This window comes from Anolis carolinensis, chromosome 2 (genome assembly GCF_035594765.1).
Source record: "Anolis carolinensis isolate JA03-04 chromosome 2, rAnoCar3.1.pri, whole genome shotgun sequence".
Classification (NCBI taxonomy): Eukaryota; Metazoa; Chordata; class Lepidosauria; order Squamata; family Dactyloidae; genus Anolis; species Anolis carolinensis.
The window spans coordinates 299718394-299745520 of NC_085842.1; the positions used below are offsets into that span (position 1 = coordinate 299718394).

The 27127-nt window shown below is 38.3% G+C and overlaps 1 protein-coding gene across 2 annotated transcripts in view; it reads left to right on the top strand.

The window, feature by feature from the left end:
- Positions 1 to 27127, top strand: part of hcn1 (hyperpolarization activated cyclic nucleotide gated potassium channel 1) — a 239717-nt gene that overhangs the window by 137574 nt on the left and 75016 nt on the right. For both annotated transcript variants that reach the window (XR_001729856.2, XM_003216221.4), the window contains exon 4: positions 18352 to 18570. Coding sequence is in view for 1 of the 2 variants with exons in the window: in XM_003216221.4 (XP_003216269.1) it covers positions 18352 to 18570 (219 nt within the window). In the remaining variant the exon portion in view is untranslated. The remainder of the gene's footprint in view (positions 1 to 18351; positions 18571 to 27127) is intronic.

Here is a 27127-nt window from a genome sequence, read left to right on the forward strand (position 1 = left end):
AAAAGGATGGGGAAGAAAGAAAAGAAAAGATAAGGTGAAATGTATGTGAGAAAGGGAGGAAAGCAGGGGACAACGACCTCTCTGACGTCTGGGCAGTGCCAGGTATATACAGTAGTATTGTATAAAATTACCTTTAGGGTATGTATACAGGTTGTATCTAAGACATAAATGAATTTCATGTTTAGACTTGGGTCCCATTTCCAAGATATCTCATTATGTGCTTATATGCAAACACAGGTATTCTGAAATCTGAGAAAAATCCAAATTTAAAAGTACTTCTGTCCTAAGCATTTTGGACAAGGGGTGATCAACCTATACCATGATACAGAAGAAATAACCATGTTGGCATATTGCAAGCAGGAGTAACATCTCTCTATCGCAGTGGTTCTCAACCTGAGGGTCCCCAAATCTTTTGGCCTACAGCTCCCAGAAATCCCAGCCAGTTTACCAGCTGTTAGGATTTCTGAGAGTTGAAGATCAAAACATCTAGGGACCCACAGGTTGAGAACCTTTGGTCTATCATATCATTATAAAGTTGTTTTACAACTTGCTGTTAAAATGCAACAGGAGCTCACACCCACCCAAAGTATCTATTTATTTGGGTGCAAGAATGTATACACATGAACACTATTTTTCTGCATTTTGGCACTTCTCTGTTCCTGAAGGAATGCCAATTGACATTGTACTGATGCTTACCTAGGTTTGCCTCCATCTTGCCACATACCTTTTCCTCAGCTTCTTCTTGTCTCTTATAACAGATTTGCACAGCTGATGTCCCAACAAGACAGATTCTGTGTGTGTATGGACAAATGTATGTGTTAGAAGCCTAAATAACATCTCTCCCTACATCATGCTTTTCTTTCAGAAAATAATTCTGTTTTAAGTCAATAATATGCCTCTTTAAAATTAGCTGAATGTCTTCCAAGCATTATCACAATTACTTGAAAGGAACCATGTTGCCCACTTCCTTCAAAATAATTATTTATAGTTGGGATGAGTTTTTATCAAATATGAGACATTTAAGTTTAAGTCGCATGTTTATCGAGGCAAATAAATGTGCATCCGTGTTGTTAAATTGTTGCATACTAATCAAAGGGAATTGTGATATAATCATGCACACAGTCACATTCAGGTTGATATTTTTGCAGTATTTTATTAATGTATGCATGCAGATTGGTAATTAAAGGGAAAAAGAAATATAAATAGAAGGAAAGGCTGCGGCAAACTCAGTGCATGCTCTGCTCTAAAAAATTTACATTAAAAAACAATATTGCATTCCAGATCCATCATTTCCATTTGAAATACATGACGGGCTAATTCAAATGCAAATGACAATAGGAGAATTTTAGGAGTCCTATTTCTGGCATGTTTTTAGTTTTGATTCAGATTAAGTTATTGGAGTATACTTACTTGGAGAATGTGTATATTGACTCTAGAGGCCAACATCTAATTTGAGATACATGTAATGCCAATGCCTTCTGCTGCAACTTTAGGGATTATTAGAGGATAAAATGTAAATTTTTCACCTCATGAACATTTTTAAGTAAAAAATACTGGGGGATATCAGGTAGCCACTTACCTAGCAGCACACTGGTACCAGGTGGAACTGCAAAGGAGGGAGGGCTCAGAGGCAGCAAGATAGAAATGGAAACACAGAGAAGACAGATGAGGAGTTGCAGAAGCCTTGTTCAAGGCTCAAAGGCTTCTCACTGCAGCCCAAACTGCAGGCAGTGATTGGAAAGGAATGGAAAGCAGTAGTCAGGCCAAAGTCAAGAGACATTTGTTGGATCCCTCAGAATCAGGACCAAGCAAAAAGCAGACCAGGAGCTTAGGAAAGACATCACAGAGAACACATTGACCAGTCAGAGCCCAGAAGTGAAAGGTTGCCAGTTACCCTCGAAAGCAGGTCAGTTATACTGGGGCAACAGCTGGCTGGCTCTTGTCGGGTCTGAACCAAGTAATGTAGAGGTGCTTGGCCTCTCGCAGCCCACTTCTCTGGGGCAGCCCCCAGGATCCAGCCACTTGCAATACTACCTGTCCCTTTACTTACCTTAAGGGACTGGCCCTCTATCCAACTAGGGAAGCCTTATCTCAAGGTGACCTACCCACATTAAGTACTGAAGATGGGAAACTTACCCACAGCAGGGAGAGATCTTATACCAATTTACTGAGTCTGGAACAGCTTATTGCCAGAATACTGTGTTTCAGAGTCATCATTTCTCTGTATCTAGGGTTCTGATACTGACATTCCCATAACCAGTTGCCCAGATAGTCATCCTCATCTGTGGATGTCATCCAACTGAGTATACTGGTTGCATTGTGGATCTTTTACCAAAGATATGGCTCCAGCTCCATTACAGTGATATGAGGGAACCCAATGGGCCAAACTCTAATAAAATGCCTGTTGCCTGTAAAGCATAATAAAGAATATTGGCGGGAATGTGTGTTTTATCAAATCAAGAGAGTCCCACAGTATGCACTTCCCTGGGAGCTGCTGTGATAACAACCACGTTTAGCATTGTATGTGACTTTTTAGTTTGTGCATGTGCACTTTTTATTTTAACGATATAAGTGTCCATGATGAAATGCATCAAGGTTTGAATGTGTTTCTTTTAAAACATCTGTGGCTTATTATGCACCATGTGAGACTGAAATATAGGAACTGAGTCTAGAAAAGCATTGCTGTGTAAGTCTCCTTGAAATGAATGGAGAATTCTACAGAAGCAGTACTATGATGAATTGCTCTTTAGACCATGAGCTGCAGAGATGGACATAAAATGCAGGCTTAGCAATTCTATCAAGGTCTACACTAGTGTCATTTTAAATATAAAGAAAATGTGGTTCCTGAAGGCAACATAGCAAATTCATTTGTGATGAGTTATGCAAAAACTGCCAGTGCCAAAGAATGATGTGACTAAGATTAGATTCTGCAAAGTCAGTGAAGCAATTAAAACCATTTATATGCATATAAGATTTATTTCTCTCATGTATAAATATTAATATACATTATGACTGTGCAGTTAGGTTGTGGTTTATTTCATAGCCTGAGTCAACAATCTGGATCTGACTTGGTACAAACCCCATTTATCCCAGACCCCAAACAGAAATTGAGATTCAGGAATCTGGATTGCTAGTCCTATTTCTGGGAAACAAAATACAAATAAAGCTTTCTTCTCTCCCACACATCTGCATACAATTTATAGACAATGTAAAATCCTATTTAGAAAGTTCAACCTATTGGAAATGTAAACAACCAGCAGGATTATTTTTTCATATGTGGTGGTCCTGCAAGAAGGCAATTTTAATTGAAATCCATAACTCTATAGAAAAAGTATTATAACTAAAAATACTCAGAGGCATTCTTACTAAGCATAACAGATAGATACCTTTTGAAAACATATGACAGACTTTTCATTCTGATGACAACTGCGGCAAGAATTGTGTATGTGCTGATGTGGAAACCAAAAATGGAAGAATGGATAGTAAGAGTAGCTGAAATAGCAGAAATTGACATTTTGACAAGACATCCTCAGATAAAAGACCCTTCAATATTCAAGAAAGACTGGGAACTTTTTAAAAATTCCTGGAAGAAAAGAACATTCCAACACGGGGATTTCATATTTAAAATGTTAATCTATTACATTATATTTTACACAATGAACTAGATAATATGGAAACAGTAAAAATTCTTATATATGTGAAAGAAGGATATGTAAAAATTTAATGATATATTTCAATAAAAAAGAGAAATTGAAAAAATAAAGTTAACCTGGCAAAATTTCAGATAGATACGCTGCAGGGGGGTTGTTTTGTTTTGGTGCTAGACGTCTGTAAAGTCTGCTATTTTTCAAAAAGCATTTGTATAATATCTTGACAATCTATTTTGCTTTTGGGCCACTTTTTCCTTCTAACACTGGGGCACCTTCCTATGGTACTTAGAAGATCCCCAAATGAGGAAAAATAAATGTAATGGCCCCCCAGTGAGAAGAGGGAGCAGTATTAGACAGAGTTGGGCAGCCAGAAGGGCAGAATGATCATCTTGAAATGCTTTCCACTTCTGGAGGCAGGATGGCAAGTACAGAGAATGAGACAGCTAATTCTGTTGTTGTGTAACTAATGATCAGACGTGATATTTTCATGTGTTATTTTATGAAAATATTTTCATTTCATTCTCTATCCAGAGATCTCAGGGTGGCATATAATAAAAGCTAATCTGACAGACTTAAAACTGTGTGCCTAAAAATCATATTAGAATGCAAAAAACACATTAAACATTCAACAAATTAAAAATACAGATTAAAATAGTTTGAGTAGTTTAAAAATTATTTCAAAACATGTACGTATGAGGCTTTGTGTAAAATCAGTTAGGGCCCAAAACATTTAGAGAAGAATCATATTTTCATTTGGTACTCAAATGAAACAATTGGTAAGAACAAACCATAATTGGGGTGTCACACCAGATAAAATCCTTTTCCATGTTCTCCTATGACATATTATCTAGTTGACAGGGCACAGAGGAGAGCCCCTCCTGAAACCTTGGACAAGTATTGAGATCCCAAGCTGTGTAAAGCTTTAAATGTCATCACTGGCACCTTGAATTCAGTTCAGAAAGATATTGACAGCTAAGCAATCTCTTTGAAACAGCTATGCAATTTTTGTATAATATTCTAGTCAGCAATCCAGCTGCCATATTTTGTCCTGACTGCAATTTTCATGTTGTCTTCAAGAGGATCACTATGTAGAGCACATTGCAGTAATAAGGAAGTTACCACCCCATAGACGATTGTGTCTAAGTAATCTCTGTCCGGGAATAGATAATAGCCAGCAGAGCAGTTCAAGCAGTCAAACACAAGGAAATCTACTATCTGAAATGCATTCGATTTTGCTATGAATTTTCTTTCTGTGTAACTTCTCATTCTGCATATAATGTAGAAAATCTCAGTTATAATTTCTTATGAGAAATACTGTAAGTTGTGAAATCAGTACAGAATGAACTATTGACTTCTCTTTATTGTTATTTCGAGCAGCAGTCACATACGTAACTCACTCTAATGTAAATGCACAAATCTAAATGGAGATTCACTAATGAATAAAATATAAGGACTTCAAAGTTCTAAATAGCTGTCTAATAATATTTTTTCTGTTATATTTATATATCTTTTAAATATATATTAGACATTTGTGCCAAAAGGAGAGTACTCAACTCTGCTAACATTAATGGAATGCATATAAAACAAATATGATTAAAGCAGGAAACAAGATTTTAAATCTATTAAAATACATCAAAAATAGCAGCACTCAGTCCATTAAAAAAACCTTCAGCAATGACCAACTTAAATACCAGAGATCTGTTCAGATATTATGATCTTTACCTAGTTCTGCTTTAGAGAGGACAACACAGAAGAGACAGTCCAACTTTTTTTTGGCAAAGAGTTCTGGTGTTGTCACTGAGTCCCACTTCCGGTTTCCAGCTGTTTCTTTCCATCCTTCATTTATATCAAGTTGCAAGAGCTCACAAACTTTTTTGATGTATTTGTCTAATTTGCACATGTACTTGGACATTATATCTAATTTATGTCAGTTTCCACCTCTGAATGAAGTGTGTGCATATTGCTGCCTCAATTATGTGCAGTGCAACCTGCTTAGAAGATCTAGAAATTGCTAGAGAGGTGTTCTCTCAGGTTTTTCACTTTCATGGGGGCCCTGTGCCCCTAACCTTGGCAAATATGGAGGGCTGACTGTATTACTAAGTTGGAGTCGTCTGGCCTCATTGGGAAAGGAGTTACATAACAATGGAAATGCAGTAAAGAGCAGCTCGTACATATATTTATCTCATGAGATAATGCTATTTTGAGTTGAGGGGAAGAAAGCCATTAATAGCCAACAGAAATGTACCTGACAAGTTATATACAGTCAACACACTGCATAGGTCTTATTTATGGTTTAATTACTCAAACATCTACCATACATATGTAAGTCACCACACCTTGCACTTCCTAGAGTTTCCAGGCAGCCTTCCAGAGCATCTCTAGAGAGGTATGTTTTATTTACCAATTATTCTGATCTGGATCCAGAACATGGCCTATCTTCTCTGTTTAGCACCCTGTTAATAACAAATTAACTAGAATTGTTCTTTATATTTCTGGTATTCCCAGTGTAGTTTCCTTTTAAGGAGACAAGCAGGTATGATCTTTATTTGCTGTGCAGAGTGATTTTATTGATCATTTTATAATTGGAACATTGTGGCTCAGCTGAAGATATTTTATGTTTCTGCCCACTGAGGTATCCAAATTATTGCTCAGCATTTCTGCCACAATCTACCGGTGTCACTGTTGTTCTATTAACAAAAGTCCTATTATGTGTGAAACAACTGGTGAAAACTGGTCACTGGGCTGAATTATGTTGGGTAGGAAAGAAGATAGAAAGGCAGAAGTCAATACTATGTATTATGACTATTCTGGCATAAGTCAGTTTCTTGGCAAATCTCAAAATAGCACAAAAGAGGCAATCACAGCCATAGAAACACAACTAAATCCCATCAGTCAGGGCTGTATGAGTTTTAATGCTCGTGGATACCCATAAATGCAGGGAGGTAAGAAGCAGAGGGCTCATTCCGAGCACATATATCCCATACTATAGTCAGAGCTTGGAAATGTTACTTTTCTACACTATAATTTCAAGAATCCATTACCCACAGCCAGGACATCCACCAGCCTTGCTGACAGGGGTTATAATCCAAAGGGTAATATTTTTGAGCAATTATCACAAAACAGAAGAATAACATAAGAACTTCCCTGCTCCATGATTTCAGTGCTATATTCATGGTGGCTCAGTATTGCCAACCCCAGGCATCTCTGAAGTACAGAGTGCTCACACTGCCTTTTTATTACTTGCATGTAAAGAGAGCAGAAAATGAGCAGAGAGGTTTTCTTTGCCACTTATATTATTAGAAACCAGAGTTATCCAGAGAACCCAAGATTTACAACAAGACAGGTTGACATGCTTCTTCACACAGTGCACAATTGTGGGATTTGCTTCTCACAAGGTGGGATGGAATTCCTAATCTAAAATGGCTTTATAAGAGAAATATAGTGAAAAGTAAAGATATCAATGGCTACTATTATTGGCTACTTGCAGGAGCCACATGCCTCCAAGGTTCTAATTGCGTTGGACAGCAGTGGGAGAGTGCTGCAGTCGTGCTCATGGGCTTTTCATAGGAATCTGTTTCGCCAGTGGAAAGTAGATGCTGAATTAGACCTCCTTTTGTTTTTATCTACCAAGGCTCCCTGTTCTTGCCCTTGTCTCTCTTTCTTTTCCCTTTCTGTCTCAAACATTTAAACTGCAAAGTAGGGTAGAATTAAAGCATCTGTAAAGTGCTTAAGCACATGCTTAACTTGTATCCATCTCAGTAGATTTACAAGAATAATTCAGGAGTTTAAAATTATCCATGTGCTTATTCAATCCATTGACTCAAGCTTAGGCTTCTATAGTCAGCAGCTTATTACAGTGAATTTCGAGAAAATGGAAATACATTTCTATAAAGATTATTTCTACACAGAAGAATGCTCCATCACCTAGACATTTTCACAATATATACTGGACAGTGTCTGCAAAACATACTCTTGACTCTTAAGAGAAATCTGTCAGCTAAAAGATACTGACCCCTTTTTAAAGAAGCCCTGTTATCTTGGAGGTTTTATTTTCGAATCCTAAAAAAAAAAGAAAGAGACTATGTGATGGAGTGCCCAGTCAGTTTCACATCACTGCACTCATTTGCTTGCTAGCGACCAAATTTGTTACGATATAAAACTTTGGATATCAACATTTGTTTTGTTTCCAGGTCACCACAGTTACCCATTCAAACATTTGTTCGATCCTAGGCTGTTGCTGTAGTCTGTGACACAATGGCTTGGTTACTAACAATGTTAAAGCTTTATTAGTGTAATTAATCTAATAGGTGCATGGGGGGGAGGTTAAACTTTGAATGGAAAACTATATAGGAAAATATATTTCCTTTTGTTTTTTGTTATTTTGATATTTTTGCAGCCACTCAGGGATTTCAAAGAGGAAATGTTAATTTCATTCTATTTGAATTGGTTTCATGATAAAACCAGTCAAATTATATGGCATGGCTTTGTGCTTTCATCATGGTGAAAGCATGATCTATTAATTTTTTTAAAGACCACATTGTCTGGAAGTAGCCTGGGATCCCTCCACCCACCCACCTACCCACCCCCAACCCTGACTTGGAAACATAATTCCAACTTGCAGATTTCCACAGACAATTTATTTATTCATTTATTTACAGTATTTATATTCCGCCCTTCTCACCCTGAAGGGGATTCAGGGCGGATCACATTATACACAAATAGGGCAAACATTCAGTGCCCATAAACACATCAAACAAAGACCAAGACAGACGCAGAGGCAATTTAACCTTCTCCTGAGGGGATATTCGATTCTGGCCACAGGGGGGAGCAGCTGCTTCATCATCCACTCTGACGGCACTTCCTCATTCCAGGTCGTAAATTAGTTAAACTTGCCTCCCCACTTTTTTTATATATATAAGTGGTACCTTATTTCCTACTTGATAGATGCAACTATCTTTCGGGTTGCCAGGTCAGCAATGAGCAGGGGCTATTTTTTATTTTTAATTGACGGGTGCTCACCCTGCCACGGGCTGGCCTCAAACTCATGACCTCATGGTCAGAGTGATTTATTGCAGCCTGTGCCACAACAGCCTGTGCCACAGCCCTGCGCAACAGCCTGCGCCACAGCCCGGCCCACAGTATAGCCAGCAACCACCATGCTGGATAACTTTGGGAATTAATTATTCAATAGACCCTCCACTTTTGCAGGGCTTAGAGGCTCAGGACCCCTTTCAAAGTAGGAAAGTGCCACTCTGGCCAATGTTTCCAGAACTTGACTGAAGAACTGCATTGGAATGAATGCAGTTTGACACCACTTTAACTGCCATTGCTCAATTATGTGGAATTATGGGAGTTGTAGTTTTGCAAGGACTTTAGCCTTCTCTGCCAGAGAGAGTTTGTGCCACATCAAACAACACATCCCAAGACTCCATAGCAGTGAGCCATGACAATTAAAGTGGTGTCAAACTGCATTAATTCTACACTGTAGAACTAGCTCTAGAGATACCTAGAGAGGTGTTCTGACTAGGAATTTCTAGATGTTAGTTACATCATGAATCTATGTAGTACAATTAAATTATATTTATTTTTGGAAGAGTCTTTTGAGTTAAGCTATGTTTAATCTTCCTTACTTTGAAATATAGGTGTAGACAATGAATGCAGTGGCTGGATGTGGGAAAATCTTTGTGAACTTTGTGATTCTTACTGTGATTTTTTAAAGTGAGAAAACTGAAGGATGCACTTTATAGTGTGACATTGAACTGACCTTCATTTTATTCCCATCTGTTTTCAGGCCACCTTCATTTTTGCAATTTGTTTGTTATGTATTTAATTTTGAAAACCCTGAACTGAAATAGCATTGTTTTTATTTATCTTAAGTAATGTAATTAATGTATTAATTACTAATTGGGATAGAGAAAGACTTAATTTTCACTTCCGATATCCCATAGCTCTGTTTAATTCTTTAATTTAAGAAAACATTGGAAAAGGCAGCAAGATACTGTTATATTTCAGTTTAATATTTTGTGTAAAAATGAGGCATTCTGCAACAGTGCAGTCAGCCAAAGTCTCTTGTGCAGTCGTTTTCACATTTTCTTCCTTAAAAGGGTATGTTGCTTGCAACTGCTGTAAATTTATTAATGAGAAATTGAAAACTTCCAATATATACTATAAAAGCATTCAACCTGCTTGTACTCAAAATACCACTGGAAGCAGCTTTTAATTTACTTTTCTTTCCCTGCAAAGCAGGGAGGCATCTGTTTTGGAGCAATCATAATTCTACACGCTCGCAACCACCAGACAGCTGGAGCTAGCCTGCCATAACAAGGGAATTGAAGGAGGAAAAGGAAAGCCCTATCTAGGCAATAACCTTCAAGCATCAACTTTTCTAAATCAATTTGTATCTGAATGTGGGGCTATGGATGAGTGATGATCTGTCTTGCCTAAGGGACAAAGCTGCTATGTGGCAATAGAACTGATTTGCTTGACAAAGCAAGCATCTCTTAGAAACAACCTCATCAAACTCAAGTAAGCTGAAAACACCATTAAACAACAGATGGTTACCTGATTTGGTGGCTGCCTTTGAGTTTTAAGACCTAAGCTAGAGGATAACAAATGAGCATTTCCACCTGCAACGATGCATTAATCATCTATCCCCAAGAGTACAAGTGTAACCATCTGTCCTGCAACTTCATCAGACAGGGCTATTTTCAGTGGCGTACGCTGGTTCATCTGTAGTTTTACCACAGAGCCCACCGGCTCCCATACCACAACCTACAACTACTTCCGGTGGGGCTCTGTGGCTAAACTACAGCTGAACTAGTTTATGCCACTGCTGCGGTAATACAGGAGGCCTCCATGTTGCATTGGCATCAATAGGAGGAAACCAGATGGGATAGGGTTTCTGGTTAGTTGGGCAATGCAGGGCGTGGGGTGACGGGTTCCCCATGCTCCCTGATGAGCACTGCCGGATTTGCCATAATCTGTGGTGATTCCGACGGCCAATAAGATGAGGTCTCAGGTAAAATGCACAGAGCAGTGGTTCTCAACCAAAGGGTCCCCAGATGTTTTGGCCTTCAACTCCCAGAAATCCTAACAGCTGGTAAACTGGCTACAATTTCTGGGAGTCGTAGGCCAAAATATCTGGGGACCTACAGGTTGAGAACCACTGCACTAGCAAGTAGGATAAGCAGTTGAAGATACAAGAAGAAAGTACTGTGACTGAAGCGGTGTCACAGCACTTTGCATCTCTCAACCCATATTTCTATTTCTATTTTCCTTTACTGTGTATCTTTCTGTGTCTTCATATTACGGAACAAGGGTGAATATTTTCTTGAGTCCTCTCCCCAGGCTCAGTTTAATGTAGAATGGCTAAATAGGAAAAGAATTAGCAATGTTCATGTGTGATGAATACCAAAAGAAAGAAAGGTTATTCTGTCATTTCTTCCAGCTTCAGTCATTTCTGAGTTTTGTGGGCAACTGGAAATTGTCCACAGGCAGAATTACAATTCATTATTATTCTATGTGTATTTGACTACCAACTGAAGATGATTTACCCACTGATGATACTGAACATGCAGCTTAGTGGGGTTTTCCCCCAATCAATAGTAAACATGCACATCCCCAATTTGGATTAGGATTTGCATGAGTGGGATGTTTAAAACCAATTTTATGTGTGTGTCAAAGGAATGTGTGTGTGTGTGTGTGTGTGTACTATACGGATACAAATTCAGTCATCCTTGTCTAAAAGTCCAAAATCCAAGTACTTTAAATTTTTTTGCTTTGAACTCTCTTCTTCTGCTTTTGAGGAAGGGGTGTAGTCACGAATTCAGTGACTGCTGAGTTTTTCTTCAGGGAGCCCTGACAGGGGAAAGAGAAGAAGCAAAAGGTGGAGGACTTCACTTACATAAGACTCCTGAAAAAAGTAGACATACCAGACACTATGTATATATAAATATCCAAAATTCTAAAAGCATATACTGCCAAGAATTTCTGATAAGGGAGACTCAACCTGTACATTATTGTCCTTCTTCAAAATGTCCCTAGAAAAAAATAACACCCCTCCCTCTTAACATAAGATGACTTTTGCTGGGATCTGTGCCAGCAGACAGGCACACTGTGGGATCTGAGTACCCCAGGTGACCCACTGACAAGTGTCATGGCTCTTGTGCCATTCCCATGGCCCCTCATTTGGCCTCCCTGCATAGATAAGAGTCAGTCTCTTATTTACAACTAATGTTAGTTGAATGGCTGTTGTAGAGATAGCAGCAGTCCTTTGGCAGAAGACAGAACAGCAGGCTTTGAGAGAGGACATGTACTATACTTTAATAAAGCTTGCTGAGGAAGACTTCTAAATTAAAATCTGGATTTGGTAGAGTAATTGCAAATAATCGGCAGTCACGTCTTTTTAAAAATGTGAAGATATCCTAGTGTTCTCCAGCTTGATTATATAATCAGTCCTTGGATAAACAGCTTTGGTATTTGTCACAATTACTGACTTTAATAGTTTATTTCCCTTTTTTGCATTAATGGTATTCTGTTTAAATCAGTTAAAACGGATTACTACTAATCTGAAACCAGTGGTAAATTTACTGTCAAGAAGGAAATTATGTTCCTCTGTTTTGAGGTAAATCCTTTTCTTTCTACTTTCTCCCAGAAGCAGATTAGGATTTTTATTTATTTAAAGTATTTCTGAATCATCTCCTAGCCCACAAGGACTCCCAAGGTGATGAACAAGAGAGATAAAAACATTTTAGACCCTTTCAAATTCTCTTTAAAAAATCTCTAAAAGCAGTCTAAAAACAAACCTAGAATCAATTTTTAAAAACACTGAATGCCACTTAGCACAACATTGTTTTGTCTGCCTCCCAAAATCTTATAGATGGGGCAGCCTATTTTTATTTATTTACTGTATATTTTTAATCCTGCCTTATCCCGATATAAGACATAACTTCTGTGGATAGGGAGTTCCACAATTGAGTAACTGCTACAAAGAAAGTACTGTTACATCTTCCAACCAATATAACTTCACAAGGTTTTAGGATATGTAACAGGGCCTTGTCTGAAAATCTCAAATTTCTGGCAAGCTATCGGAAAACATAGTCAGATATCCTGGCCTTAAGTCAAGTTTTGTAAGTCAACACCAGCACTTTGAATTGAACTAAAAAATGGAAACCACACAGTTCTTATATAACTTTATGTCTTCTAAATGCACATTGTCTGCTGTATTTTGCACCAGTTGGGGCTTTCAAACACTTTTTAAGGACAGCTTTACATATAACACATTGCAGTAGTCTAATTAGGAGATAACTAAGGCAATGTTAGTGTTGGAGTCTCAGGGGCTAATAAGTGCAGGGAGACTTCAACATCCATCCTATGACTTCCCTGACAGGAGTGGCTTAGGACTTCATAGCCTCCATTACAATCATGGGTCTTTCCCAAGTAGTGCTTTGCCCTACCCATGCTGTGGGGCACACTTTGGACCTTGTTTTCTGTGCAGGATGGGATGGTGATAATTGTGGTGTGGAGAAACTTGTCACAGTTCCCTTGTCATGGATCGTTCACTACCTGGTCAGGTTTAGACTCACTGGGACTCCAAACCTCTGCAAAGATGGGAGACTGATTAAGGAGACCTATGGATCCGGATGGATTTTTGACAGCTCTTGGGGATTTTCCTGTCACCTTGGCAGGTGATTTTGTCAAAACTCTGGCTGATCTCTGGAATGGGGAAATGTCTAAGACACAATCTCTACTGAATGTCCCTTCTCATGGAGCACAGTCAAAGCAGCCCCATGGTTTTCCAAGGAGTTGGCGGCAATGAAGCAAGTGAGGTGGAGACTAGAGTGACGTTGGTGGAGAATTTGAAGCAAATCTGACCGAGCACAAGCTAGAGCATATTTGAAAGCTTACTTTGTGCAATGCAGGTAGCAGAGAAATCATTCCTTGCTGCCACCATTGCATCTGCAAAGAACCATTCAGCTGAGCTGTTTCAAGTGGTCAGAAGGCTGACCACTCAGCAACCCATTGTGAAGAATTTGCAAGGCACTTTGCAAATAAAGTGACTCAGATTCATTCCAACTTGAATGCTGTTATTGACACAGTTCAGTAGGTGTAACTTTGGCTCCTGCTTGTTCAGTGTCGATGAATAACTTTCAGTATGTACAGCTTGAGGATGTGCAAAGGATCCTTGGAGAGATGAAAGCTACCATATATATTCTAGACCTTTGCCCTTCCTGGCTGATCAAACAGACCAGAGAGGGACTGGCAGAGTGAATGAAGGTGGTGGTCATTGTCTCCTTGGAACAAGGCAAAGTTCAAACTTGCTTAAAGGAGGCAGTTATGAGACCTATATTTAAAAAGCCATCCACGAACCACTCTATAATGGACAACTATAGCCAATGTCCAAACTTCCCTTTCCAAGCAAGGTTTTGAAGTGTGTGATGGCCTAACAACTCCAGGGATTTCTGGAAGGAACAGATTATCTAGATCCATTTCAATCTGGTTTCAGGCCTAGCTAATGGAACAGAGACAGCTTTTTTGCTTTGGTGGGTGACCTGTGAAGAGAGCTAGACAGGGAGAGTTTGTCCCTCTTGGTTCTCCTGGATCTCTCAGCAGTTTTCGATACCATTGACTATGGTATCCTTCTAGGTCTTCTCGCTGGAATGGGAGGCACCGTCTTACAGATTGTCTATCTCTGAAGAGTTCTCAGAAACTTCAGCTGGTCCAAAGAGCTGCACCCAGGTTGCTCACTGGGGCTGGCTACAGGGAGCAAACAACCACCCTGTTGCAGCAGCTTCACTGACTGGAGCCCAATGAAGGCTTTTCCAACAAAGGAAGGTGTAGCCCAATGAAGCTGGAGCCCATTGAAGGCTTTTCCAACAAAGATCTTACAGTTGCTTTTTTAAAAATATAGAGGTTGGAGTCCTCTTTCAAAGAAGTGTTTTTCCTTTGTTTTAACACTGCGTTTTGTAGAATCCTTTGGGTGCAACTGTATTAGCAACAAGAAATGCCATCATTATCATAAATATATATTTAAACAGAGAAATGAAAGATTCACATCCTGATATGGAACAAGTAGCTTCCAACATTCAGACCAAGCTACATGGGTTTTATGTAGCCTGAAGCTTCTATCATTTTGTGCAGTGTTGTAAGGCACTCACTATTTAGATCCACTCCAGTCTTTTTTTTGGCCTAGAAACCAGACTTTGTTGTCCCAATGCATCAGAAAATGGGTTAGATAATAGAAGCTCTATTGGTTCTCTGTAGATACACTGAGATCAATCCTTAGGCATAAAGAGGCAGTTAGGTTAGCAGAAAATGCAGGGAGTTGACAGAAAGCTGTTAGTGGATAGATTCATGTGTCAATTAGCCTGTCTGCCTCCCTATCCTCCTGATTTGAGGTGAAGTAGATAATACCAGGTTGAAGAGTGATTGAACTGCCAATCTAGCCTAGTTTTTAAAATGAATTAAGAGGGTTCATCGTCTGGTTCTTTGCCTTGGACAGCAAAATGCTTCGGATCTACTGTGCTTGCAGGAACTACGGATTATCCAAGGTTGCTTGATGGTGACAAGTTTTGAGTCCTGCTCTTCATGTTTCTGCTTCCACAGGAAGATCATGTAATAGGCTGGGATTATTTTTAACAAAGATTTCTCAATTATCTGGTTAACCCTGGTGAATGGGTAGGGAGTGCAAGCCTGTTAGTTCTCTGCAGGTGGAGCTGCTCCTATCATTGGATTAAATGACAACCACCTTAGAGGACAGATGGTAGTAGGTGGCAGCATTTTGTAGCCGGAAAGAACCGAGTGTATGTATATTATATGGTCTGCTAAGTCCACTCTACAACAACGGTGGACATTGGCCCATAGCCTGTTAATAATTCAACTGCCATTCAAATTAACTTTTGTACATAGAATAACACAGGCTGGGCTCTGTTCTACTTTGTCTCAGACAGCAAATGTTTTGGACATGAATAGACATTATTCCAGATGAGTGCAGAAATTGGAAGAATATCTGAAAGCAATTAAAATATACAAATAGTTTCTCAAACATTGTCAGATCCTGATGAGAATAATCTTAAACTGACCATCTTTCCTATGTAGTAGAGATTCATTTGTTTAGGCCAGTAGTTCACAAACTTTAGTTCCCCAGTTGTTTTGGACTTCAAATTCTAGAAGCTTCAGCCAGCTTGTCCAATACTCAGAAATTCTGGGAACTGAAGTCTAAGGACCAAAGTTTTGAAACAATTTGCTATATAATCTTTTTCTTTTGGCATCACTATGGACTTCCTATTATGTGCCAGCCTGGGGAAGCTTTGCTAACTACTGGGGTATCATTGGCTGTTATCTGGTGACCTGGTCCACCACTATCTTTTGAGGGGTTTCAAATTCCCTGTGAGCTGAAAGAAACAATTGATAGTCCAAATCCTTTGCCTTTAGTTCTTTTCCTTTTTCCTTTTTAAACAATAAAACTTATAATATCTAAACTTATCTTCTTTCCTGAAATGGATTTGTCTCTGCTCTTTCACTTTACCAAGATACAATCTTAAGCTCTGTAAATTGTTTTGAAAATAAAACAGAGGAAGAGATGAAGAGGTAAAAGACAATTTTTGGCTTGTTACTTCCCTTTCCCATTAGCTAACATAACCAGCTCGTGTTGCATTTCTGAATCAAGCTGAATTCTGATTAAGTGCAGAATGATGGAACAGAAGGTAACAACACAGGAGAAAAAAATTAGACCCAGCTGCTCTTAGATCTTAAATTAACCACATGGAAGAATATTCTCTCCTCAAATGATTATAATGATCCAGATTGGTTGGGAGATGGCTCTTGCTTCTTTTACTAAAACTTGTATTCGGAACTCCAAGCAGAACCTTCAGTTTTACTGTGTTTGGAAGAGACATCCTCTAACAGCAGTCTATCTGGTCTCTGTCTCTTTTTTGAACATAACATAAATATTTTCATAATTCAGGTGCCCTTCCGTTCTTTTAGAAAGGATCTCGCCCTTTCACTTTCTTCCAAGCTTGTTCAAAACCAGGCATTCTCATAATTATTTCTGTATCAAGTGAAAGCTATATGGATATCCTAAGGTTTCCACCAACGATGCAGGCAATCCAAATAACATGATCATCTTACCAAAGTAGCTAGCTGAAAAATTGCCATGAGATTATCTTCATGGTTCAAACTGAACAATCATGTTCGCATTATTTTTGAATCAAGTCACACAGGCAACCTTCAAGCAAGTGTCTAATTATATGATTTTGCTTAATATTAATACCTCCAATTTATGAATATTGCACATAAGGAATGAGTCTAGATGTCTGAAAATCCTGACCCCTTATTCCTTGCACTAGCATTATAAGGCTGTTTAACTTTGTAAACATTTTAAGGATACTGATTTGAATGCTCTTCTGGATTTTTTTTCTAAATGTTATGATTACAAGTTTAAATGATTGTCACTGAACAAAAGTGAATAGAGGATGGGAAGGAAAGATTCAACACCTAGTAAATAAATATGTCAAGTACAAGCAACCTGACATTAGTCTAATATGGGATTATAGAGCCCCAAAGTTTTACCTTCCAGATGTTGATGAACTACCCCTTTCACAACTCATGAATTGAATTTCTAGAAAAATTCAGGTTCCCCAGCCCTGTTCTACTTCATGACAGGAGTGTGTGGTCTGCTGTCCTGACCAAAAAGCTAGAACATCTGTACCTGTATTCAGTTTCGTCATTAATATGCTGTATGCTTCGTGCTTTCCTATTTGATGGTTGATTGCCTGATGAGAAAGGGAAAGACATAGTGGATGGTGAAATTAATCTACATACCCCAATCATGTGATCACCACTGTCAAAGGAATATTGAAGAAATAGTCTTTGAAATACAGTATAATGTGTTACCTTATAAAGAATATTGTTGCTCCACAAACTGCATAAGCTATTACAGGATAAGCTTTCAGGAACAGTCATCAAAGTATACCTGTCTTTCTAGATGTAGAAATAACATCTAATCTCCTTTATAGAAGCCACTCCCATGTAGTCAACTGCCAGATATGGTAACTACAATCACTACCACACTCAGAAAGTAGGGCCATGCCCAGGCTATCTGGGGATGTTGTGAGTTGTAATACATGGTGGGCTAAAAGTCACAAAGGCATCTGATATTTTAATAACTGAAAAAAAATTAAAAAGATGTTATGCATTATGAAATGTAATTGTATTTCCTGGATATGATGTTATGGTATTGAAAATTAAAAGCAAAAATACATGAGTAATTAAATAGTGAAATCCCTTTGTGACTTTTGACCCACCCTTGATAACTCCTTAAGGCTGCTGAATTGGGAAAAGCTGCATTATTGTTTTAAACGACTGTCTTCCTGCTTGAATGCCTGCCTGCCTGCCTGCCTGCCTGCCTGCCTGCTTGCCTTCCTTCACTTTTTCCTTCTAAAAATGTATCTTCAAGAGAGGAATCCATAATTCAAACCAATTTTGTTTGTGATCATAATGACATTAGACAGCCTCTCCAAGAGCTTATTGGGATAATGTAATGATAAATAATATAACTTTTTCATTTATGAAGAATATATTACAGGGATATTCCACCTTCAAAATAAGTAAGCTGCTGTCTTCCTTTTACATAATCCTTTTGTCCCCTATAGTAAAGCTCACTCATGCTTTCTTTCTCCCGTCCCCTCTCTCTTTCTTGCAGAATGACTCTTGGGGAAAACAGTACTCCTATGCACTCTTCAAAGCCATGAGCCATATGCTTTGCATTGGTTATGGAGCCAGAGCTCCAGTCAGCATGTCAGACCTCTGGATAACTATGCTGAGCATGATTGTGGGGGCCACCTGTTATGCCATGTTTGTTGGCCATGCCACCGCCCTAATCCAGTCTTTGGATTCATCACGGCGTCAGTATCAAGAGAAGGTAATTTTTTAATGCTTGAAATATGATTTCATTGTTTCTAATGTGTTTGGTTACCAAACTGTGCATAATGTGAAAAAAGGTATTTCCGAATTGGTTCTGGCAAGCTGACAAAAGTAGATACACTTAGGAGGTAAAGTTTTAGGCAGGCAGTTGTGTATTCCACCAGCACTGCCTCTAGAAATGTCTGTTGTATGGAGTATGAAGATGGTCTCATCATGATGAAACCATTCACAGCATGCAAAGTGGCAGAAAATGCTAGGTTTTTCCTCAGAAAGTAAGTGGGGCTAGACTATCAACCCAACCATGCAAGTGCCATAGCAGTAGCAATAAATTATTCTACTCTGAGCTCGAGGATGGAATCCAAAGCAGTTTTCTCTTGTGCAGCCTTAAGACAATGTATTCATCAGAATGAGTAGACATCAAAATCAGTGGGACTTAGGTTAGTAAGACTGATTTTGCTCAGTCTGCTCCCAGAATGTATCCAACAGTATCAACCCAACCATGCAAGTGCCATAGCAGTAGCAATAAATTATTCTACTCTGAGCTCGAGGATGGAATCCAAAGCAGTTTTCTCTTGTGCAGCCTTAAGACAATGTATTCATCAGATCCTAGATAAGGGAGATGCACTGTAAAGTCTCACCAAGTGGAAGCATGCCACCTGTCCTCTCCAACCCACCACTAGCTATAGGAATACATCTTCTTCTTTTTTCACCACTATACCTGTTCTCCTCCAGTTAGTAAATGCCCATGTTTGCAATCTGTGGCTGATAGAAGATGGGATGGGGAACTAGGTTCACTGCATGAGGTCAGTTTAAAATTCCAGCATCCGCAACAATAACAAAATGACTCATTTATGACTGTGTAAGTCACTAACAGGATGCTACTCTGCCATTCTAACCCAGGCATCCTCACACTGTTGCCCTTTAACTCCCAGAAGCCATGCCCAGTTTGTTTAATGGTCAGGAATTGTGGGAGCTGGAGACCCAAAGAGGTGGTGGCTGCAGTTTGCGGATGCCTATTATAACCTGAGAATATATGCCCACATAAACATAAACTGGCATTTTCTTGCAGTTATCTACTAGTCTATTGTGTTCCATTGATATATGCTGCTACTTGTATAACTGTAAATTCCAATGAGCCTTCACTGGCACACTCTTATTCCTCCAGTACTGGTACACTGGATTTAGGCCTAAGTCTGGATGCCGTCCAAGGAATCTCACCCAGTTATTAATAAAATGTAATATTTCACAGGAAAAAATGGGAAAATGTTAACTCAGCATTGGACACGTAAAATACTGTCTATTTACCTTTATTTATATAGCACTGTCATTTATTTAGATTTATGTAACATTGTACAATATTAAAATTGTTTTTAAAAAAACAAGAATTGATGAAATGTTGGGAAGAGAACAAAAGGAAAGTAACAGAGACCAGTAAAGAACTGGCACAGGGATTCTCTTTCTATCTACTATCTGTTATTGCAAAGTGCAGATGTATTATTTTCCCAATCACCTTGCAACATTTAAAGAAGTTGTTATTGAATTATACAGGCAGGTATCGTCTCAAACCCAATCAGTGCTTGATCTTTTTTCCTGTCAAATGCTGCTCTATGATTAATGGATAATAGATGAATAATCAAGAAAATGACATTTCCTGCCTTAAGAAGGTCATATCAAAACAAAGCAATAGATAGAGATTAGAACAGTGACCAAAAATTATATGTTCAATCTATTGTCACTGCAATGCTGGTTATCCTGTAGAAAGTTCTTTTTTAAAAAAACAATGGGGAATGAGTGTGGTCTGAGCAGCAGATTTAAAGGATAAAGTCCATAATATATTACAGTGCGAACAAGGAGAAGCTCAAGCGGAAATAAAAAGAGGTAACAGATACTGTCAGATCAACAAGGTAACATGAAATTTGATGAGGGAATAAGCTTAATACAGGAAGGTAATATAAAACTTTGTGTTGACAAAAGGATTGGTTGATCTAATAGTAAACGGGGAAGCAACGAAAGAGCCTATAGTAGTAGGCATTTTGATTTAGACCAGATCAGCAAGGATGAAATATGACCTTAGTGTCTGCACTGAGAAAGGGATGCATCGGTGAACTGAATGTTTCAGTTATTACATTTTTATTTGCATTTGTCAAGACCTTGAGGTGCAATTCTCAAGGAGAATTTAGCAGGAGAAAAACCATCTCTGATGAAATTCTGGGAGAAGGGGAAACAAAGTCAAACCTTGAAGGCCAAACTAGAAATGTAAAATGCCTAGAAAGCTTGATGCAACTGTGGAGTAAAACAAAGCTTCTTGTAAGGAAGATGTCTATATTTAGACTGTCATACTTAGGCCATATCATGAGAAGAGATGATTCACTAGATCAGTGGTTCTCAACCTGTGGGTTCCAGGTGTTTTGGTCTACAGCTCCCAGAAATACCAGCCAGTTTATCAGCTGTTAGGATTTCTGTGAGTTGAAGGCTAAAACATTTAGGGACCCACAGGTTGAGAATCACTGCAGTAGATGATAAAGAATGATAGATGATAAAGTAAGGTAGGCAGTAGAAAAGGGGGAAGACCGCATTCCAGATAGATTATTCAATCTGGGAGCCATGGTCCTGAATCTGCAAGACCTGAGCAGGGCTGTTATGGATAAGGTGACTTGGAGTCTCATTTCCTAGGAACACCACAAATCAAAGTCAACTTGAACACAACCAACAACAACAAAGTGTTTGGAAAACTGAAATATATGCAACATTGTACATATAAACTCTTGATTTGTGCTGCTATCCAGAGCCTACTTTTTCATTGACTGGAGAAAGATCCTGTTTTTCCAAGATCATACTACAGTATCTCTAATTGTACAGCCACAGAGAAGTAAAAAAATCATTGTAGACATTTGTTCTTTTCCTTCAAAAGTGAGGGTATACTCAGTTCCAGAGAGATGCATATGGCCTGATTTATAATTTCCCCTCAATTTATATATATATATAAAAATTTGACTAGATAGTAGGCAGTACGACCACATATGAACGTATGCACTAGCTTCACCACATTGCCTCCAGCAGCTTTTGCTAATTCTATTGTTAATGTAACTCAGCCTCAAGAGTGTACCTCTCAGGGCTTTTGATACTTTTCTGAACAAGTAAGCATGAATGAAAAGAATGATAATAGATGTAATGATAATCCAGGATTATACACGATTAAGTGTAATGGAATCTCTTTAACAGCCTTGTTTATTTCCTCCTCATATTTTCTTCTCTTCCTCATATTACATCAAGGGTTTGGAAAGGTTTTTATGCACACAAAGCAATATTCGTGAAATAATCAATTTTTTTTTTGCTGAAAATAGTCACTTTACTCTTACACCTAAAAACTATTTTCAGCACATTTATTGTATAAATAAGCCATAGCATCACCTAATAGCAATGCTACAACGCACCTTGACAAAGCCCAATGGTTCATGGAGGGCCTACTCACTCCCATCCTATGGTTCAGGAGCTGCACTTGTTTTTGTATGAGGGAACAAAACAAGTATTGCAGGAAGTGGTACAATTAAAGATATTCTGCCTATTAAAGATGTTTGTACGTGTGTACAGGCAGTGCCCAAGTTATGAACAAGCTTTGGATAGCAGAAGGAAGGGTTAATACCTCTGTGGGGTTTGATTTGCTGTCTATGCCCCTATTCAGAAAATTTCACCTCACTTTCTCTCCTTATGATAGTTGAAAAATGTGACTTGTTGTGGAAGCAAGGATTGGTGATAAAGCTTCAGTGGAGACCTTTTTCCCCTTGGTCATTCTTTCAGGAGTGAATTTCAGGATTAGATTTCTCTCACTTCCTGTTATCTCACCCCTGTTTTTAACTATGAATCATTTGTAAGTCAGATGTTTGTAACTCAGGGACTGCCTGTTAGGGTTGTGTAATTTGGTTGGACCACGATCTGTTTTTAGTATCTGAAATTCGGTGGGTACCTACCCGTATCTGTTTTTGGGAGCCTCCCAAAATCGTCTAATGGAAAAAAAAAACTGTTTTCGGCTTGGCAACCGAAAGATCCAGGAAGATGGCGATGGGGAACTTATGAGGCTCTGCTTTCCGGCATTGGACTTTAGAAACCACCCTTTCTGCAATCATTTTCCTTCTGTCTTTCAAGAAGACCTGAATTTAAGGCAAGAACTTAATAAAACACCCTTCCTGGGATTCTTTCCCTTTTGCCTTTCAAGGAGACCTGGATTTAAAGTAATGGCTTTAAAAACACACCCTTTCTGGGATCTTTTCCTTTCTAGTGGCTTCCTCCCTCCCTGCACTCCACATGTTGCCAAAAGAAACCAAAGGCAGCCATTTTTCGGCAGCCACTGTTCTTGCCATTACGGCTGTTTTTAAAGCGAATCCAGACACAACCCTACTGCCTGTATTTGATTTTTGGTTTCAATGGACCATATTACAGCTATACTACACAGCTATACAAAAACTACAACTAATGCTGCTTAACAGTATATGAATATACTGTGCAGTAGTAAACAGTTCAGACTCAAACATCATTATAGTAGTCATCAACATGTAAAATATTCCCCACTGTACATTGTGACCCAAGGCCAGTATTGTATATAATGCTGTGTGTCATTTCTGATTAAACTCATCCAAACACATTGAGAAAATTATATGACTCATAGGTTAGAATACTGTTACTGGGAGGGTAATACTATTACTGGGAGGATAAATCTCTTCAAATGGCGTCATCTGTTGTTTAAAATAACACATAAACACAGATTGAATAATTTATTTTTAAAAATATTTATTTTCTGCTGCTATTCATAAGATGCTTTTATTTGTGAGTTATATAAACAGTGATGTCAATATTACTAGTAAGATAGAAATAGAGAGAGATTTAGTATTGGTGATGTCACTAATTCTCAATCTGCTCCTCCAGGTGTTTTGGACTTCCACTCACACAAGTTCTAGTAGCTGGTAAGCTGGTTGGAATCTCTGGGATCTGAAGTCCAAAACACCTGGAAGAGCACAGTTTGAGAAACACTGATATAGAGTTCCTTTTTGATTAAATGTTTCCCTGTATATGTGCATGTAAAATATTTGTAACAAGATACACATACTTTCAATAATCAGCCCATGAATTTTTTTACAGAGATATTCCATATGTCTTTTAATGATGTGCAAGACTATTAGAGTCTGATGCACCAAACTGTCCAGCACATTATTTTCTGCTTACTGAAACTATTGTGGCAAATCCAGAATTACACAAAGCATTACCTACATGTGCGAAATTGTTTTTTTAAAAAAATCTTTGTGCTTTGAGTGAGTTATCTCACATTTTATCTGTATCTGAATTCTTGGGCTTTGTGCTTTGGCTCTTAAAGGTGAAATGATGGATTAAAGCCATCGTCTTTTTCTTTCACTATCCTTTTTTATTTCTTTCTGTGTCTTTCATGGACCTGAAAATTGAATTCAGCTTCTGAATGAGTATCATGCATTGCTCTGATAAGGATTGCTCTCTTTTACTAGTAAATTGGATGAATGGTTGTTTGAAAGACAAGCTTTTGCTGCCCATTCTGTCAGCACATTTCTGCATGTTAAAAATAGGCTTATTTCCTTCTGATTGGACAAAGAAGGATAGAAAAAATGTCAGGCAAATGATTAGCATTTGTAGGATAAAAGCAAGCTTGTAGGATAAAAGCAAGCTTGCTTTTATCCTACAAATGCTAATCACCTGCCTCATGAAAAAATGAAAAATTTGAAAAATAAATCTTCCCTAGAAATCTGAATGATTTTGAAGTAAATTAAGGAAGAGAGCTATTCGTTTTTGGACTACACTGATAGTTTTTTAAAAAAAATTCGAGGCAGCAGCTGGCTACTCAAATGGCCAGTGGGCTGATATACAGTACAACCCCTTTATCCATGGGGATACATTCCAGGACTTCATGTGGATATGCAGAACCATATATAATAGTGAACTGTATTGAACAAATGACTTCAGGTGGAAGCATACTACAGAGTCACACTGGAGGACTTAGAAAATGCCTAGAGAGGATATCACTGGGTTCTTTAATGAGATGCTATGTTCATCTCTCAAGACATAGCTAGGCCCACACAAGTCTATAGTCAAGTGGCAGCATACCATAGAATTGCCTGGAGGGCAATTTCTACTGAATACATTTAAATGTTAAAAAGTACCTTTCAAGGATCAGGAGGCTAGATTTTGGGAGATTACTGGGAAATTGCTGCTTTGTAGAAGTCTGCCCATAGGAACGAGCATTCACCAATGTCACCAAAATGATTAAATGAGGGCGAATCTGACAAATCCCATCCCACTTTTTTTCACTGTTTCCTTCTGTTTCCATGTGGATCCAGAGCTCAAAAGCAGCATTTGTCCCCGTCTTCTGTCATAATCCCCCCCCTTCGTTTCTTAACACATTCACCACATGTCTTTAACAAAGCATCACAGATGGAGATAGGAAGTCTCCTTGCATTGTGTGATGCATTCAGTTGTACTTCATTTCAAAAATGGATTACAATTGTTTCGAATTGGGGGGGGGGGGATAACTTCATAACATGGCTACTTCTTTGAAAATGGAACTGAACATTTGTGATGAGATCTGTGATGGCTCTTGATACATACAGGTCATCATTATTCCAGATAAACAAGAACATGTTAGCCTGCTCTTTGTCTATCCTTTTTCCCATCAATAGTTTTTGTTGCGTATTCTGAAAGATGGATGGCAAATTTCCTAATTCTTTTGCCTTTTTCTTCAGCGGTAGATGAAAGCGTCAAGCAGTCCTATGATCCACATCACTGGGTTCACTGAAGTGTTAATTAGTTTTGTGCTTGCTTATTCCGAAACATTAAGCTGATGTTCAACGTACTTTGCCAGCTCTTGCTGACTGCTAAGACTACTGTGTTCATATCTCTGGGAGAAGCATTCCTTGACAAAATACCATAGCTAGGTCATCTATCCTAAAAAGAAGTTGTTTTCCCCTGTGTTGTTGACATATTTTATTGTACCAACATTCCTTCATAGTAAAATAAATATTCTGATTACTTAGAGAAGAAAACAACAACAATGTATGCAAATGATATGAAATAATGTATTAATAGATGCCAGTGATGAAATATGATGATACTTTTCTTTTTTTCTCTCCACTATATTTTGAAAATACAGTAGCAGAACCATGGCCAGGTCTAGCAGTTTTAAGTAGAACTCTCCCATAACCATGCCAGGATAAACAGTGTTTGTATTTGCATCATAGATTACTCAGTCAGCACTAAATTAAGTTTTTTTAGTACAGTACCTTAAGCAGTGCTTGATACACTATGGGCATTATCTTACAAGGCATAAAATGTTTTAACAGATTTTAATCCTGCTTATTATTATTATTAATAAATAATAATAATAATAATAATAATAATAATAATTTATTTATAACACGCTTCCATCTCCTCGAGGGGACTCAAGAGTGGTTCACATGGGAGATAGTAAACTTTGTAATAGTAATACTGTATCATGTTCTGTTAATTTCGATGGGATTTATTCAGAAGGTTGCATGATGGTTGCTGTTGGCAGATTGTGCCCATTGATGAGTCAGTGTTAGAATCTGGACAAGGATACATCCTACAGAAACAAAAGAAATATTGAAGTTAATCCACCAGTTGGGGATTTCGTTTCAAAACATTACCATAGGCAATAGCACCACATTGACAATGTCAGTTTGAAGCAGCAACTGCATAATATTTTCTAATTACATGAAATGCAAGGCAAAGGAAAGTAAGGAAGTGAAAGGCAGCTGACTTTGTCAGCTTGGGTATGATAAATTACTGCAAGCAGTTTCCCTTATGCATAAAGCCCTTCTGTAAGGAATGTGCCTCATTAATATGTAGGAGAAAATGGCAAGATGAGTTATAGAGCAGCAGTTCATACCTAATATGATATACAACCGTGATGATAGCCAGCTATCATATAACTACTGCAGGGGAAAGAGCAAAGAAAGTGTGGCTTCTGAGATGTTCTCCATAGAATTATAGCATGTTAGAGTTGGAAGGGAGTACAGGGCCATATAGACCAATGCCACAGTACAGGAATACTACTGAAAGATACCCAGATAACCTCTGTTTAAAGGCCACCAAATATGGAGAGTCCAAAACATTCTGACTCCGACCATTCTACTGTTGAACAACTAGTAAAGCACTTATTGTTAATGGTTAGGCAGAATCTCTTTTATCACAGTGCAAATAGTTTTGTTTTTTTAACATAGCTTCTTCTTTGGGCGCATCTACAGCACAGAATTGATGCTGTTTGACACCACTTTAGCTTCCATGGAATCATGGGAGCTGTAATTTCACAAGGCCTTTAGCCAAAGAGTACTGGTTCTTGACCAAACTACAAATCCTACTATTCCATAGCATTGAGCCATGGCAACTCAAGTGGTGTCAAAATGGTGTCAATTCTGTAGTGCAGATGTGTCCTTGTTTGTCTTCTCAATAGAATCCTGTTACAGAACTATTTTGAAAATACACTCAAGGGATCTTATTTCATGTTTCAAACATTTTAACTC